Source organism: Sarcophilus harrisii, chromosome 6, assembly GCF_902635505.1.
Source record: "Sarcophilus harrisii chromosome 6, mSarHar1.11, whole genome shotgun sequence".
NCBI classification, from domain to species: Eukaryota; Metazoa; Chordata; class Mammalia; order Dasyuromorphia; family Dasyuridae; genus Sarcophilus; species Sarcophilus harrisii.
The window spans coordinates 239,647,097-239,662,833 of record NC_045431.1 but is presented as its reverse complement, the minus strand read 5'-3'; the positions used below and the strand labels follow the sequence as shown (position 1 = coordinate 239,662,833).

At 50.9% G+C, this 15,737-nt stretch overlaps 1 protein-coding gene across 1 annotated transcript in view; it reads left to right on the top strand.

Moving 5' to 3' along the window:
• The window catches only part of LRP5 (LDL receptor related protein 5), a 103,891-nt gene that overhangs the window by 53,193 nt on the left and 34,961 nt on the right, over positions 1-15,737 (top strand). Inside the window, exons 6-7 of the mRNA XM_031943612.1 lie at positions 6,217-6,613; positions 7,046-7,217. Coding sequence (XP_031799472.1) covers positions 6,217-6,613; positions 7,046-7,217 — 569 coding nt within the window. The remainder of the gene's footprint in view (positions 1-6,216; positions 6,614-7,045; positions 7,218-15,737) is intronic.

Here is a 15,737-nt window from a genome sequence, read left to right as displayed (position 1 = left end):
TCCCTTTTTCATTGGTAGCTGTCTCATCTGAATGTGATTCTTGACTTTTTCTAGCTCCTTTGAACCCTTTTAACTTGTTGAATCTTAATCTAACCCAGGAAACATTTATGAATCACTTTTTATGTACAAGCACTGTGTTGGTCAAGAATTAAGACTGCAGATTTATCTGTAGGTTCTTTTCAGTTCTGTGACCAAATATCTATTCATAGATATTTGATGAAAAAAGTAAAGATAGATGGAGCCAAATGGGGGGCTTGTGAAGAGTGAGGAGGGTGCTCAGCACTATTGATGCTCCCACCATTTTGGAGCAAAGAAATTGTTACAATGGAATGGAATCTATTCTAATCCCTTATTTTATGGAGAAGGAAATAGAGACTTTAGGAGGAAAAGTGATTTATTCAGTCACTCAGCAAATTATTGGCAGATTTGGGACCTCAGCTGGGGCTTCCTGAGGCCCAGGTCTGTGCTTTTTCCTCTATATCCTTAATCAAGGCAGCAGAAGGTAGAGAACTTAAAAAAAAATCACTTCTACTTGAATTTAGTGTTGCCCTTTGGGGTAGTAGAGTTATCTTCCTGTTTATATTTTTCTTCATTTAATAAAAACAATTGGCTTAAAAAAATAAAAAACAAAAAACAATTGGTTTTCATTTCTTGACAATAGTATTTCTGGGCAGCAGGGGAGACCCTTTGTTGGGTGACTGGAAGACATGAGTGTGACTGGATTTTTCTATTTATATCCACCTGTAAGCTGTCCACCTGATGGTATTTTATTTTTGTAGACATGTGTTGGAGCATTAAAACTAATTTTGTAATTATCCTTAACACAATTGACTCTAGGTAACCATAATATATGGGTAGAGGCAGCCATGAACTCTTGTTCAATGAGTTCTCAATGAGATCTGTTTAAAGATTCCAAATCCCTTCTGTGGGAAAAGTTGCAATGGCGGCCAGTGGTGACATGGCCGTGGTACTTGCCCATCAGGACCATACTTCTCATGACTTTTTGAGCCCCTCTTAATTGTCTACTTTCCTTTTGCTGAACTTCCCAACTCCTGGACGTCTCCTGGAGCCTTGTTTTTGTTTTCGTCTCTTCCGAGAATTATTGGAATTGTTCTAATTCCTGGGGATTCCAAATTTCCCTAAACTTTTCCTCGATTTTTTCTTTTTTCTCCATTTGTGACTTCTAATAGAGCTGGGTTGCAATGTCCACTCGTTACCAGTAGGTGCCCCCATCTGATTCATCCTTTGCCCCAGATTTTTTTTTTTTAATTATATTTTTTAGCTCTAGCTTTTAGGTTGTATAAAAAGAAATAAATTTCTCACTTTATCCAAGTGGAAAGCTGACTATGGCATATTGAGTTTATTTAGAACAGGAGATAGCTGTGTTAGTGCTTCTTTTTATAGATCCCGGCCATGTTATATGGGCATTTTCCCATGGCCCTAAAACACAGACTTGGGTTTTTTCTGAACTGGAAAACGAAGATCACAAGTTTCTCTTGTACCCAGCCTTCGGCCTCAGGGCCCACAACACTTGGGACGGTTTCTGAGCCAGGCCACCTCCTTCCTCCTTTGCCTTCTGTTTTCCTTGTTAGAGAGCCCCGAGCGTTTATTAGCACATCTTGTCTTCGTTTTTCCACGTTTTTCCAATTAGAGGGAAGAGCCTAGAAACAGCGGGGAGTGAGTGGCCCTTGATGCTCACGTCATTATTCCACCATAAGAAATCCTGCTCTCCTAAGAAAGCCTTGCTCCCTGGGGTTCCAGTCTTGCCGGAGCTGGCATCCCAAGGCCGTTTCATGTTCCCGAGGCCTGCGGTCAGCTCTCCGTGTCATTGTTTATGGCGCTTGGCCACCTTATTAAATAGTATTTAATCCTCCTTGTTCTAGGGATGTTTGTGTAACAAACTCAGTAACCAGCACTCTCTGACCCACACTCCTCTCCCCGTCAGGCTCCTGGGCTCAAGGACAATCCCAGGATCTTTGTCCTTCATCCTCACAGGGTTGTCCTCTGCTCCCTGGGCCTGACCTGAGGAGGTGACATGTCTGTTCCTTGGCTGGGAAGGGTGGTTCCTGTGCCGCAAAGCTAAAGCTCAGCAACTTCCCAAGAGTTTACCTCCTCTGTGGGTGCTCAGGGATTGAGGCTTGCAGAGTGGGGAGGGGCTCCATGGGTAACCGGCGGTTCTCCCATTTCCTTCTCCTTCACAGCTGACTTACAACTGGGACTCGACTTTCAAAGCCCCTTTCTGAAGTGGCTTAGCAAGGTCGGGGTGCCCTGGGCCCCATGGCCTTCAGCCGGGTGAATGAATCCGAGCATTTGTTTCCATATTAGAGCTGTCTTGTCCCTTATCATGTTAAGTAGGGCAAAGGGAAAAGAAAGGAGGACCTTGTTGTCTGGAGGGCTGGCCGGCCTGCCCACAGCTGTGATTGGCGTTAATTTGGCAGAGCCAATGCAGCTGCTATTTTCAGCTGGGAAGCGTGAATTTTTAATAGCTCAGAGACTAAACAACACAATCGTCCCAGGCAGGGGCCATCCCAGGAAAATCTGACAGACTCCGGAGGGGAGTCTGGAAGGCGGGTTCTGGCTACCTCCGAGCAAGGGGCCTTCTTGGAAGGTTCTGAAAAAGAAAGACCTTGGCCGCTGGGGTGGAAATAGTCACGATAGCTCACATCCAGAGAGTGCAAGACCCAATGGGAGCCTCACGCTAACTTTGGGGGGTGGGGGCGACATCCGTTATTGTCACCATTTCACAGATGAGCAAACTGAGGTCCAGAGAAAAATGACTCCTTCAAGATCATATAGATTATCATGACGGAAATGAGATTTGAACCCAGCTCTCCTGATTCCAAACTCCAGTCCCCCACCCCTAAGGACCGGCTTCTGGGACAAACTCTGCTCCCCAGTCGGCTTCTTCTGATCTCAACAGTCTTCCGTTTCAGTCCTGTTTGCCATTTCCCTCTATGGTTCATTTTATAGCTGTGGAAGCTGAACAAGCAGGGTATAGTGACATGCACAGGGTCACGGGGCTCAGAAACGTCTGGGGCGGGATTTGAGCTCCTTGACTGGCACTATCCACTATGCTGCCCTCTAGCTGCTCTTCACCTTATGTATTCTCCTGTCTGCTCTTCACCTCATCCACTATGGCGCCCCCTAGCTGCCCTCCTCTGGGGCAAAGATAGGATGTTGTTCTCGTGCCGGGAAGTTGCCTCTGAAGACAGAGTCTGACGTTCTGCTTCCCGCCAGATGCTCTCGCCCCGGGCCCCACTGGCCGCAGGAGTTCTGGCTCCAGCTCTGGCTCCCCCGGGGAGCTGGGGTCAAGCCCAGGCTGGGCGAGGTCACAGGCGGCTTCCTCCTGGGAGGCTGCAGGGCCCCTCCCTCAGGCTGCTTCCTCTCAGCCTGGAGGGAGCGAGGCCCCTTCCCGAAAGTGAAAAACCAGGCAAGTCCGTGAAGCAGAACCGTCCGAAATGATCAGACCCGAGCTGGACCCTATGGAGCCCGGTGTCGTCAGCCTTTGGACCGGACCCCACGGCCTCCTGGGCTAGGAGGGGTGCGGGGGAGAGCCCGACCTCTGCTCTTGGCTTGTGACTATGAGTGACAACTCACTGAAACTCTCTGTGCCTCAGCTTCCTCATCTGTAAAATGGGGATAATAATGGTGCTTAGTTTGCAGGGTGGTGGGGATCAAATGAAGTAAAACATGGCCGACCCTCAACCTGAATCCAGGGATGTTATTGTGTGGTCGTTTTTATGACGACAGATGGAGTAGCAGACGGATAATGGATGGAGGGAAGGAGGGAGGGATAGACAAGTAGATAGATGGGTAGATGATAGATGAATAGACTGATAATGAATAGATGGCTGGAGAGTTAAATAGAAGAATAGATAAATGGATAGGTAGATGATAGATAGATTGATGGATAAGTGCATAGATAAAAGAACAGATATGTGGATGGATAGATGGACAGATAGTGAATAGATATATGGAGGGATGGACAGATAGATGTATGGATAGAAGGACAGATAGCTAGATGGATGGGATAGACAGGTAGACAGATAGGTAAACGATAGTATAGATAGGCAGGAAGATAAATGGGCGGGTGAATGGATGGGTGGATAGATGAGTAGTTAGATGCTTCCTCCGTGTCAATCACTGCCTTAAACATTGGGACTACAAACGCGCCCCCAGAGGCAGTGGCTTCCTGCAAAGGTCACCTCCTGATTTCTCCTCTGAGGACGCCCGCTGAGCCTGGAAGAGTCTGAGGGTGTCCCCGGTGCTCATCTCCCTCGGGACGGGGGCTTTCTAGCTTCCCATATTTATGACTCACAGATTGAGCCCAGATTGGGGCTGGGGGGATGGGAAGTAGCGATCCCAACCATCACAAGTAGCGTGGAGCCCCCCCTCCCAAGGGCTTGGGGAGACATCTAGGCCGTGGGCAGTCCCGAACCCCTTAGGGGTGGGAGCAGACTGGGTGGAGAGATGGGAGGTGACCCTCAGGGGCTTCCAGACCTCCCGCTGTCCCTGCAGCTCACTGGGGAAGTAGAGGAGGTTGGTGCAGTGGGGGTGGGGAGCAGGTGGGCAAGGGAGGGACGGCATGAATGGAGACATTGTTGGAGGCTGGGGGGGGGAGGGTTCCTGACTGGTGCGGGATTGGAGTGGGAGCTTGGGAGCCAGGCCCGCCCTGTCTGGGCCATGCCCCCTGACCTCTCTGCCACAAGCTGTCAAGTGCTACGGGCCCCTGACGTGGGGTAGGGGGAGCCAGGGAGGGGTGAGCTTGGAGCGGGACGTGGGGCACGAGCCGGGCTGGCCAGCTGAGGCTTCGTCCTTTCCAGCTCTGGGTTCTGAGCCGGCATTCCTCTTCCTTCTTGCTCTCCCACTGTCCAAAGCCCAGGGAGCCTGAGGGTCTTGGGCTTATTCCTGGAGAGAGGAGGAAGGTGGGGCGCTTTTACTTGCCAGGATGCTTGGGTTTCAGGGGCTGCAAGACCAGGGCGGGGGCTCTGGGCTCGGCCCTCACCCCCCTCCCACTCTCTGGCCAGAGGGCTTCAGGTCTGGGTAAACTGAGGCAGAGAACTACCATTTGTAGCTGTAGCTTTCTGGAAGGGTCATCCCTGGGCAGTCATCCCAGGAAAGCAGATGAGCAGGGGAGGAAGCATGGGGAGGACCGGCTGGAGGACTGTTGCTGGAGGATCGTTGCTGGAGGACCGCTGCCGGAGGACCGCTGCCTTGGGGAGCTTCACTGTAGCCTCAGGCCGGGATTTCCGGGGGCCTCCACTGCCCTCACTTGGGGAGGGGCAACATCAAGTCATGACTGTTTGCCCTTCAAAATGCGCACTTGGTCCCTTCTCTTCAAGCCCAGCTCCCAAACCTCCTCTTTGCCCTTTTCTCCCAGGGCTCTTACTCGTATCTCCTCCCAATCCCCTCCTTTCTTCCCCCATTAGGCAGAGTACTAGGGAAGCTCAGTAGCTACATTTCTGCCTCAGCTTCCTCATCTGTAAAATGGGAATAATAATGGAACCCTCCTTCCAAAGCTGTTGAGAGGATCCAAGGAGATCCCATGTGTCAGATGCTTAGGTCAGTGCCTGGTAGGGGGCCTGGAGACTTAGTTGGCATTGTTGTTGCCTTTGGTTTAGGGAAAGGCTGGACAGCTCACTCCTCCCACTTCCGGGGGGGGGGTGCCCTAATCCCTCCCCTAGGCTTGCCTCAGGCTCAGGTGAGGGGGGACTGGCTCTGGGTGGAGCCCCAGAGGGGAGCTTTCCCTTTGGCTTTAGGGGTTTGGAGTTTGTTTAAGCTGCCAGCGAGAGGGAAAGGCAGGGGACAGCTTCTAAGAAGATTAGAGCCCAGTTCTCTGAGGTCCCAGCCCTGGGCCCTGCACTCGGCCCCCAAACGGCCCTGCCGCAGGTCACTGAGCCCTAAACTGAGGCCCAAATTCTGGGGGGGTCTGGGGGCAGGGCCCTGGCCGTTTCCCCTCCCTTGGAACCAGCAGTCACAGAATTTGGTCCTGTCCACGACCAGCAGCCGGGGGAGCTGGGGTGCGGGCCCAGGCGGACAGAAGCCCGACCCGTTGGGGAATTTGTGCATTTCTTAGCCATTTAACACACAAAGTGATGCTCCCATTTTTACAGTTCCTGTCTTTGATTGTTTTTTTTTTTTTTTTTAATATTTTTTGCTGATGCAATTGGCGCCTAATACATGCACACCAACCCAACTGACCAAATCTCCTCCTAGGTGCTGAGGAGGTTCTGCTGCTGGCCCGGAGGACAGACCTGCGCAGGATCTCCCTGGACACGCCAGACTTCACCGACATCATCCTGCAGATCGACGACATCCGGCACGCCATCGCCATCGACTACGACCCTGTGGAGCGCTACGTCTACTGGACGGACGACGAGGTGAGGGCCATCCGCCGGGCCTACCTGGACGGCTCGGGCGCCCAGACCCTGGTCAGCACGGAGATCAACGACCCGGACGGCATCGCTGTGGACTGGGTGGCCAGGAACCTCTACTGGACGGACACGGGCACTGATCGCATCGAGGTCACACGGCTTAACGGCACCTCCAGGAAGATCCTCATCTCTGAGAACCTGGACGAGCCTCGGGCCATTGTTCTGAATCCAGTGATGGGGTGAGTCTCCTGGGGGTTTCTGTGCTTCAAGTGGGGGTGAGGGCCCCTCAGGATCAGGAAAGGGACTCCCCCAGTACTGCTGGGGTCATTGTTCTGAACCCAGTGATAGGGGCACCATGTTTCAAGTGGGGGGGTAGGGGCCCCTCGGGACCAGGAAAGGGGCTCCCTTGGTGCTGCTGGGACCATTGCTGTCCTTGTGGTACAGGTGGAGAAACCGAGGCGCTCCCTGCTCTAGTAGTCTGTGTCCCAAGGGCTCGAACTCTTGACTCCAAAGGCAGCATTTCCCCCCCGAGCCCAGGTTGACTTTCTGGCAGCCACACCTCCTGGGAGCCCAGCTGTCGGCCACCTTAGTGATCTGGGACCCCAGGATCCCTGACTGAGAGCTAGGCTTAAAATGGCGGAGTTGGTCAAAACCTGTCCGTTCTTTTCTAGCTACATGTACTGGACGGACTGGGGTGAAAGTCCCAAAATCGAATGCGCGCACCTGGACGGACAGGCCAGAAGGGTCCTGGTGAACACGTCCCTTGGGTGGCCCAACGGGCTGGCACTGGATCTCCAGGAGGGCAAGCTGTACTGGGGGGACGCCAAGACGGACAAGATTGAGGTGAGTCCCTCCCGGCGGAGGGGACTGAGGCAGAGCTTGGGCGGCTCTCCTGCTTCTAGTTTTGGAGACTCAATTCTGTTTTATTTCCGTTGTGCTTTCTCCTGCTTTCCCCTCCGTCTCCCGTCCCCACTGCAAATGAGACAAACAGATCCTGCTACAAATAGGTGTGGGCAAACGGAGTGGGTCCCCACATCCGCCTCGGCTGCAAACCTCCATACGCGTGGGCGTTTTTTATTCAGTCTGTGGCCTGAGCTCATCTGGGCACAGCCAGCTTCAGCCCGGGTCTCATGGAGTTGTGGTGGCTCGGGGGTGGGTGAGCGTCACCCCGTCTCCAGATAATAATCATCACAGTCTTGTTGTTCCTGTGCGTTGGGCCCTCCCGTTTCTGTCACTGCATTGGGCCCTCCTGGTTCTGTCCCTGTGTGTTGCTCTCCTGGTTCTGTCCCTGTGCGTTGGGCCCTCCTGGTTCTGTCACTGCATTGGGCCCTCCTGGTTCTGTCCCTCTGCTTTGGACCCTCCTGGTTCTGTCACCTTCTCTTTACTTCAGTTCAGATAAATCTTCTGGGTTTTTCTAGAGCCATCGTCTTCATCATTTCTCATAGCACAAGAGGATTCTATCACAATCATATTTTACAATTTGTCCAACCATTCCCCAGCGGAGGGCGTCCCTCGGTTTCCCATTCTTTGCCGTCCAGAAAAAGAGCCTCTATAAATGTCTCCATACAAATGGGTCCTTTTCCTCTTTCTTTGCTCTCTTTAATGTGTAATAAATATAATATAACTTGATGAGGTTTAGATTTGGGGAGCCCAAATGGAATTAGGGTTTCTGGTGGTCAGAGAGTTAAACAAGGTTTGGTGGCAGGTTCGGGGTTCAGGGTAGGTTTGGCTCCCCTGTATCCCTTGGGATTTGGCCCAAGGGTAGGGAGTTCTGGGGAATTCCCTTCTAGTGGCACAAGCAGTTGAATTTACAGCTCCGAAAACCTAGATTGATAAAAGAGGTTTGTTATAGGGATTGGAAGTCTGGTTAAAATCTGGTGAAGGAAATAGGTGAGGGTAAAGAGAAGAGGGCACTGGAGACAGTATTCTAGTGGGCAGAGGCCCTTGACATGCCAAGCATAGGGCTGGCACGTTTGGAACCTCTGCAAAGAGAGGGCTCCACTCTTTACAATAGGGTGGTTTGGCTACAAGCTGAAGGGGGCTCGTGGGTAGAGTCCCAGGTTGGCTCCTCGCTGGGTTTCAGTTAGTGCTAGAATTTGACTTGAATTCAGTGGGTTTTAGGGCTGAGCCGACCCCACCCAGATAACAAAGATGGAACTGTTGTGCTTGGGATGGAGTCTCCTCTCTGAGGCAGAGTCGAAGGAGATTTTTTCCTTTAAGAATTTTCAGAGTTTTGGAGTTCCCTCTTCAATATAATATAATGCAATGTGATATGATATAATATAATATAATATATAATATAACAACATGGTACGATACAATATATAATACTATATAATATAAATTACACAGCATGATATATGGTATATAACATAATGTAATATTGTATTATGTTACATTATATTATATTATAGCTACATCGCTATGTCAGATATTGGCTACAATTGAACAGCTCTTGAAGTTTAGTTTGAAATTATTTTCCAGAATGGTTGGACCATTCACAGCTCCACCAACAATGCACTAGTATCCCTCTTTTCCCACAGTCCCACCGACATGGAGCATTTTCCCTTTTTGTCCACTTTGCCAACCTGACGGTTTAGAAACAATTTTTCAGTTTTTTTGACCGTGCCTTCCTCTAATTATTAATGATTTAGAGCATTGTTTTTTTCATTTTGCCATTGGTAGCTTGGCTTTCGAATTTCCTCTGAAAACTTCCAGTTCCTTCCTTTGTCCAACTGGGGAATAGCTCTTACTTTTATTAAGTGGGACGTATTCCCACATGTGCGCATGCACATACACGTCCGTTAGAAATAAAACCTTTATCTGTGAAACTTGTCAAGGAACCATTGCTTATATAGTGCCCACGGCTCGTACTGTTGGGGCAGCGAGGTCGTGCATGGATAGGACCTGAATTCAAGTCCAGCCTTCGCCTTTATTAATGGTGTGATCCTGGGCTTTTTTCTACCTCAGTTTTGTTATCTGGAGAATGGGGATAAAAACAGCACCTAACTTTCATAGTTCCTGTAAAAATCAAATGAAATCATAATTGTAAAGTGCTTAGCCCGGTGCCTGGCACATGGTAAGCTCTATATAAATATTAGCTATTTATTATTATTATTCGATTATTCTCATATATCAGCCACATGACTGGTCAGTCCTGGGTTCAATACTGTCCTTATTTTTACTTTAACACCTCTCTATATCTAACAGTAGCCACCAGTTAGTCAATGGCCAGGCATTCATTAAGCACTTTATGTGATGCATCCTCTCAGGTGCTGAAAAGAGACAAAAGTGAGATGACCTCTGCCCTCGGGGAGCTTCGGTTTTGTGGAAGGGAATAACTGAGGAGCAAATGGGTGGAGGGCAAGGAGCCATCCTCAATTCTGAGAGCTTTGTCATTAAGAGGATTAACAATAATTATTATTGTTATTGTTATTAACAGTTGTTATTAACACTCATTAATAATTGTTATTATTCTAATTAACACTCATTAACATGGTAAGATCCAGGGTCTCAGCACCAGCACACAGTTCTCTCTGAGGGGGGAATTTTGTCACTTCGGTTTTCTGTGACTAATTGTTGTTGGCCAGCCCCCGGCTTCCTCGGGACGTCCCCTGCTCTTCTCTCACTGTTTTGTGGGTCTCTTCCTGGGGACATGATACATGAGCACGGTCACTGTCAGCCGATGGTAGGTTGGCCGGCAGGGCAGGAAACTTGATGTTTGATCTCTCAGAATCCAAATGCTTGTTTGGGATCATTTCAGGAAAGGTGTGACAATGAGCAAATGTAGAGGGAGAGCAGGTCTTGTCAGGCTCACACCTTGCACTGGTCACTTTCAGCAGAAGCAATCATGATGTCCACTCTGTACAGCATTACATAATGCTTCCCCTCTGCAGTTCACAGAGTTTTGCTCAAAATCACCTTGTGTGGGAGGGACTGAGTATCGTCCCCCACCTTGGCTTCCTGCTTTCTGCTGACAGCGATCCGATCATGGCTCCTTCCTCCCAGACTGCTCATCCCCACATCCCCCCGGCATTGCCTCTATGAGTATCACCTTCTCATCTTTATTATCCCTATTTATGAGAGTTTCTTCCAGCTCTCTATTCCCCAGAAGGAGAAAATCTCTGACTTCCAACAGATGGAAATATTCTGTGTCAATTCTTCAGCTAAGAGCAGGGGGGCAGGAACCCTCCAGGTCGCCATGAATCGGAAGGGAAGGGGAAGGTGATTCCTGGTCTGAGAGCTCTGCTAGAACGTCGTGCAGACACACATGCCAGACTTGAGCCCCAGGTAGCGATCCTAAGCATCTTCATCCCCTCTTCCTCCTTTGCTCCATTGGCTTTGGTTTCTTCAAGGGAACAAGGAAGGGCTGCCCTGAGGTGGGGCAGTCGGCACTGGCCACGTGCTGGTGATTCTCCAGTGAAGGTCTAAGTCCATGTCCCCAAAGTCTCCTTGAACTTGGAGCTTCTATTCTTTATGGGAAAATGATGGACTGGTGGCGTCTGACTGAGAGGGAGCACAAGGGGCTGGTGGCATTCCACTGACTGAGAGGGAGCACAAGGGGCCAATGCCACCAACCAACCACGAGGGAGCATAAGGAGCCAATGGCTGACAGCAGGGAGAACAAGGGGCCAGTGGTATTCCACCAACTGTGAAAGAGGACAAAGGGCCGGTGGCGTTCCATCGACTATGAGGGAGGAGAAGGGGCCAGTGGCACTGGGTGGTCCCAGCCCTGGAGTAGCCCAGGCTGCTGGAGGAACCCCCATGTCCTGGGTCGGCCACTTCAGACGTTTTCTCCTCAGAGAAGCACATCTGTTGTGATAATCACCGTTCCTTGGCCTCAGAAACTGTCGAAACCCCAAGGGCCACACATTTGGCTCTTTTTTGGTGAAGATGAAAAGGAGGCGGCTGGTGGAAGGGGGTCAGCAAAAAGGGGAAGCTGCCCCCCACCCCACCCTGCAGGGACACGTACTCCAGCAAGAACCGCACATGAATGGGGGCAGAGGAGCCGGGACGCTTTGGCTCTGGGACCAGGAATGCGCCCACTTGAAGGAACACATCTCCTTTAAAGGAGAAAACAGCGGGGGCCCCTCCCGTTCAAGGTGCTCGGCTGAGTTTGCCCTGAGTCTGGCCAAAGCTTGACAAGTTTGGGTTTCCTTCCAGAGGGGACTTTTCTGCAGGGGGTTGGGCCAAGGAGCCGGCTCCTCCCCAGCTCAGATCGATTGTCTCTGAGGCTGGGAGGAGCTCAGCCTAAAGACCATGTGGGGGCCAGGTCCAGGGCCTTTTACTCCCCAGGGCTGATTTGGGATATTGCTCCCCAAGAACAAGGACTTGTGGAACCTCACACAAGTTTTACCCGCACAAACACACACATGAAAACAAACTTCACACATATAGAGGCAGACACATAGGGCATGGGATCCTTAATTAACTTAGTAGCAAATGGGACAATGGGAGGCTTCTTTTAGAAACTCCAACCCTCAGACTCCCCAGCTTCCCTCAAAGATCAATTGAAGTGGCCACCCCCAACTCAGGCCCTTCTTGACCCCCCATATCCCTGCTGTTCAAACTGTCCTCCACCAGAAGAACAATTACTGTACATTCATATACTGTCTCTCTGTGTTTGTCTCTGTCTTTCTTCTCTCTCTCTCCCTCTCTCTCTCTCCTTCCCTCTTTCCTTCTCCCTCTCCCTCTCTTTTTCTCTCTGTCTCTCTCCTTTATGCATTTACATATGGTTCCACCCCTCCCCCAGTAGAATATAAGCTCATTGAGGCTAAGAACCATTCTGTATCTTTTCAGCTTCTGTACTTATCACAATATGCAGGACATTGAGGTGCTTAATGATTGTTGGCTTCTTGATTCATTGATTTTGGGCCCTACCCATCCCACCCGGCCCCTAAAGAACTCAACAGAAGTAAAGCAGCTTGCAGGTAACTAAGTCATTAGTCCTCTGTGTCCTCCCAGGCCCGATTGGCCAGCTTGATTCTCCTCAGCCCTTGTCCACAGAGGCTTCTGTATACTCTTTGCGTGGCTTTCCCTGCCTGGTTTCCTCCCTGCCTTAGACTAGTGTTATCTAGAACTCATTGAGAGAACTTGCTCTAGCCACTGACAGGTTTTCCCAATTCCTCCCACAAGTTAAGAAGATCTCTGACTTAGGATCAGTTTGTGCTCCCTAATTCAGGATCACCAGAGCCCCAAGGAGATTGTGATTTCCATGTTGAAAGTGACCTAGAACTTGAGCTAAAAAGGTCATTTTGAGCTTAAGAGGGAAGAACAGCGGGTTCAGGGTGTGGGCCCTTGGCTGTTGAATACTTCTTGTCTCAGATCCTTATTTTACTTTCCCATAAAGCCATGGGCCTGAGCTGGATAGTGTCTCAAGGCCCCCATGGCCTCCTTAATGATGTATGCAGAACCGCCGTCTCTCCCCTTTCTTGTATGGTGTCCATTTGGCGTGTGGTCTTGCCCCAGTTCTGGGCCTCATTAATGACAGACAGATGACAGAGCCATCTTTCTTAGACCTCCCAGCAGCTCCGGGAATGGCAGGCCCGGCTGTCAGGGGAGAAGATGGGTTAGAACAGCTGGGCAGCCAGACCAGCCAGGACAGCGGCCAGCCACCGAAGGGGGGGCAGGGCGGGAGGCTTTGTTTCTGTTCCAGAGCAGCCACAATCGCCTTTTAATAAAACTAGATCAAAAACTGGCCTGAATGGGCTGGGGGGGGGTGTCCTTCCTCAATATACTGGGTTCAGTTTGGAGAAATCCTTCCCCCAATTGTACCCCACTGAGGACCACCCAAAGGTCTCAAAGGAAATCCCATTCTGAGGAGCCACAGACCAGGGAGGTTCCTGGAGAACAGACGCTGACAGACGGCTCCCCAACCCCGGCAGAGGAGTGTGGGGGACGATGGGGGCAGAACAAACACATGGCTCCGGCCTGGAGAGCTTGAGCTCAGTGTTTTTATTTGTCATGAGGATCCAGAGTGGCCAGGGATGATGGGTAAGGCTGTTAGGTAAAGATAAAAGGTAGCAGCTGTCAAGGAAAAAGCCTCATGTTTGACATCATGCTCTATATTTAGGCCTCAGGCTGCCCTGAACGACTTTATTTAATTTGTTATTAATCTATAGCCAGGTTGTGTGTGTGTGTGTGTGTGTGTGTGTGTGTGTGAGAGAGAGAGAGAGAGACAGAGACAGAGACAGAGACAGAAACAGAGAGAGACAGAGAGAGAGAGTCAGAGAGACAGAGACAAAAGGAGAGAGAGAGAGAGAGTGGGAGGGAGGGAGGAGAGGAAAAGAGAGAGAGAGAGGAAGACAGAGAAAGAGAGACAGGGATAGAGAGAAAGGGGAAGAAGAGAGAGACAGAAACAGAGATGCAGACAGAATGAAAGCGAGATAGTGAGAGAGGGAGATAGGGAGAAAGAGACAGAAACAGAGATAGTGAGAGAGACAGAGACAAAGATGGAGAGATGCAGAAAGAAAGATACTGAGAGTGGGAGACAGAGAGAGAGACAAAGAAAGAGACAGAGATGCAGACAAAAAGAGAGGGGAGAAAGAGACAGAGAGAGGGTGTTGGGAGGGAGGGCCAAAGGGTCTTAGAGCCCCCTGCTCTTCACCCCCTTCCACATGATTCTTTGCCCTTGGATATTTCCAGTATGTTTATGGCACCTACTGTATACAGTGCAGTGCCAGGCCCTGTGCTTGTGCTTTACAAGTGCAAGGTGGCTTGGAGGAATCCTGGAAGGGAGACTCTGGCTTTTATGGGGCAAGGAAAGGCTTCTTACTGAAGGTGAGGCCTTACCCAGAGCTTGGAGAGGCCAGGGAAGCCCAGAGGCCGAGAGGAGGAAGGGAATTTCAGGGTCAAGGGGCAGAAAAAGGCCTGAGTCTGAGCCCAGCCTGGGGCTAGGATCAGAGGGGCAGGTCCGGAAGTGTAAGAAGCCCGGAAAGGTCAGAAGGGGCCAGCTGGGACCCCTGGGGAGGACAGAAGAGCTCCTGGAAGCCGGTGTGTGCTCATGTTCTGGGACACTCCCCTTGCCCGAGGGACCCCCCCCCTTCCATTGATCCCAGTCCTTTCTCGGGGACAAGGCCCTCACATGGCTCCTCAGGAGGCGATTGGGAAGCGGGAGCTTGGTTATTGCATGAGTCCACTTCCCTGAGAACCTCCCTGGGAGCCGGGAGGCCGGGGGGGACCCAAGGCTCCCCTCAGACACACCCCAAGCCCGGGGCTAGCCTGGTCACTTAATGTCTGCACAGCTTTCTAAGAGCAGAACTGGTGGGGGTCTTTCCTCACTGGTGGGGGTACCCCAAACCCTTAAATAAGAGATTTTGAGGAATTGGTAAACTCAATCAAAAATTCGAAGAAGGGAAATTCTAGCTCTGAATTTAGAAAGTCGGAAGTCCCCGGGGTTACAGTGGTGGGAGGAGTGAGTGGTTAGAACCCGGGACAAGCAGGCAGGAAAGTCTGAGGGCCAACCCCCCTCAATCCTCAGTAGCCGGGCAATTGACCCCATCTTCCTCATCTGTAGAATGGGGGTGATGCTACTTGCTTCCCTGTCACCCCAGTTTCTTTAAGGAAGATGTCTTGTTACTTTGCGATTGTCCTGAAAATGTTGTGATTTATTGGAGGGCAGAGGCCATTATTTTCCCTGAAAAGCAAACCTTTACCGTAGCAGTTAGCGATGACCCGATGACTAATGGTCCTTCCCTGGGCCGGCCTGGAGACCTCACTGCCCTCTGGCACAGGGGTGTCCAACAGGCCAGACCGGATTAAATGGAGCTGGGAAATCCTTCACAAAATAGATAAAAGTACACTAGATTGTTGGCAATGGGACGTTTTCTGAGTCATCCAGACTCCCAGTTAGTGGTATGGGGGGCTCCCAGTTAGCGGGCTGGGTGGCTCCCAGGTAGTGGGTGGGGGGGCTTCCAGTTAGCGGGCTGGGCAGCCCCGGCTCCTTCAGGACCACAGGTTTATAAATGTCGGGAGAAAACGTGTTCTGGGTTTCATGCCCCTTTGAGATGAGGCTCTGGAGGCCCCTTGGTGTGGGGTGCCAGCGAGGGCTGCCTCTGGGTCTCCATCGGTGAGCTGGAGGCCAGCAGTGATGGCCCCCACCCCCTAAGGGGCACTCGGTCCCAGAGGAGGACCATTGGCTTGGAGACACAATGTTTCCCCAAATTATTAGCTTTTGTGTGGGTGCTGGAGAGTTGATCACGGATTTCGAGCTACGTTCACCTGGGCCATAAGTCACAGAACCACAGAATTTGGGACTGGAAGAGATGAGCTTCTTGGCCAGCTCGCCCATTTTACAGATGGACAAAGCTGAGACCAGGAGAAGAGAGGGAACTCCGCTCTCGTTGTCGTCATCATCCCGGGCAG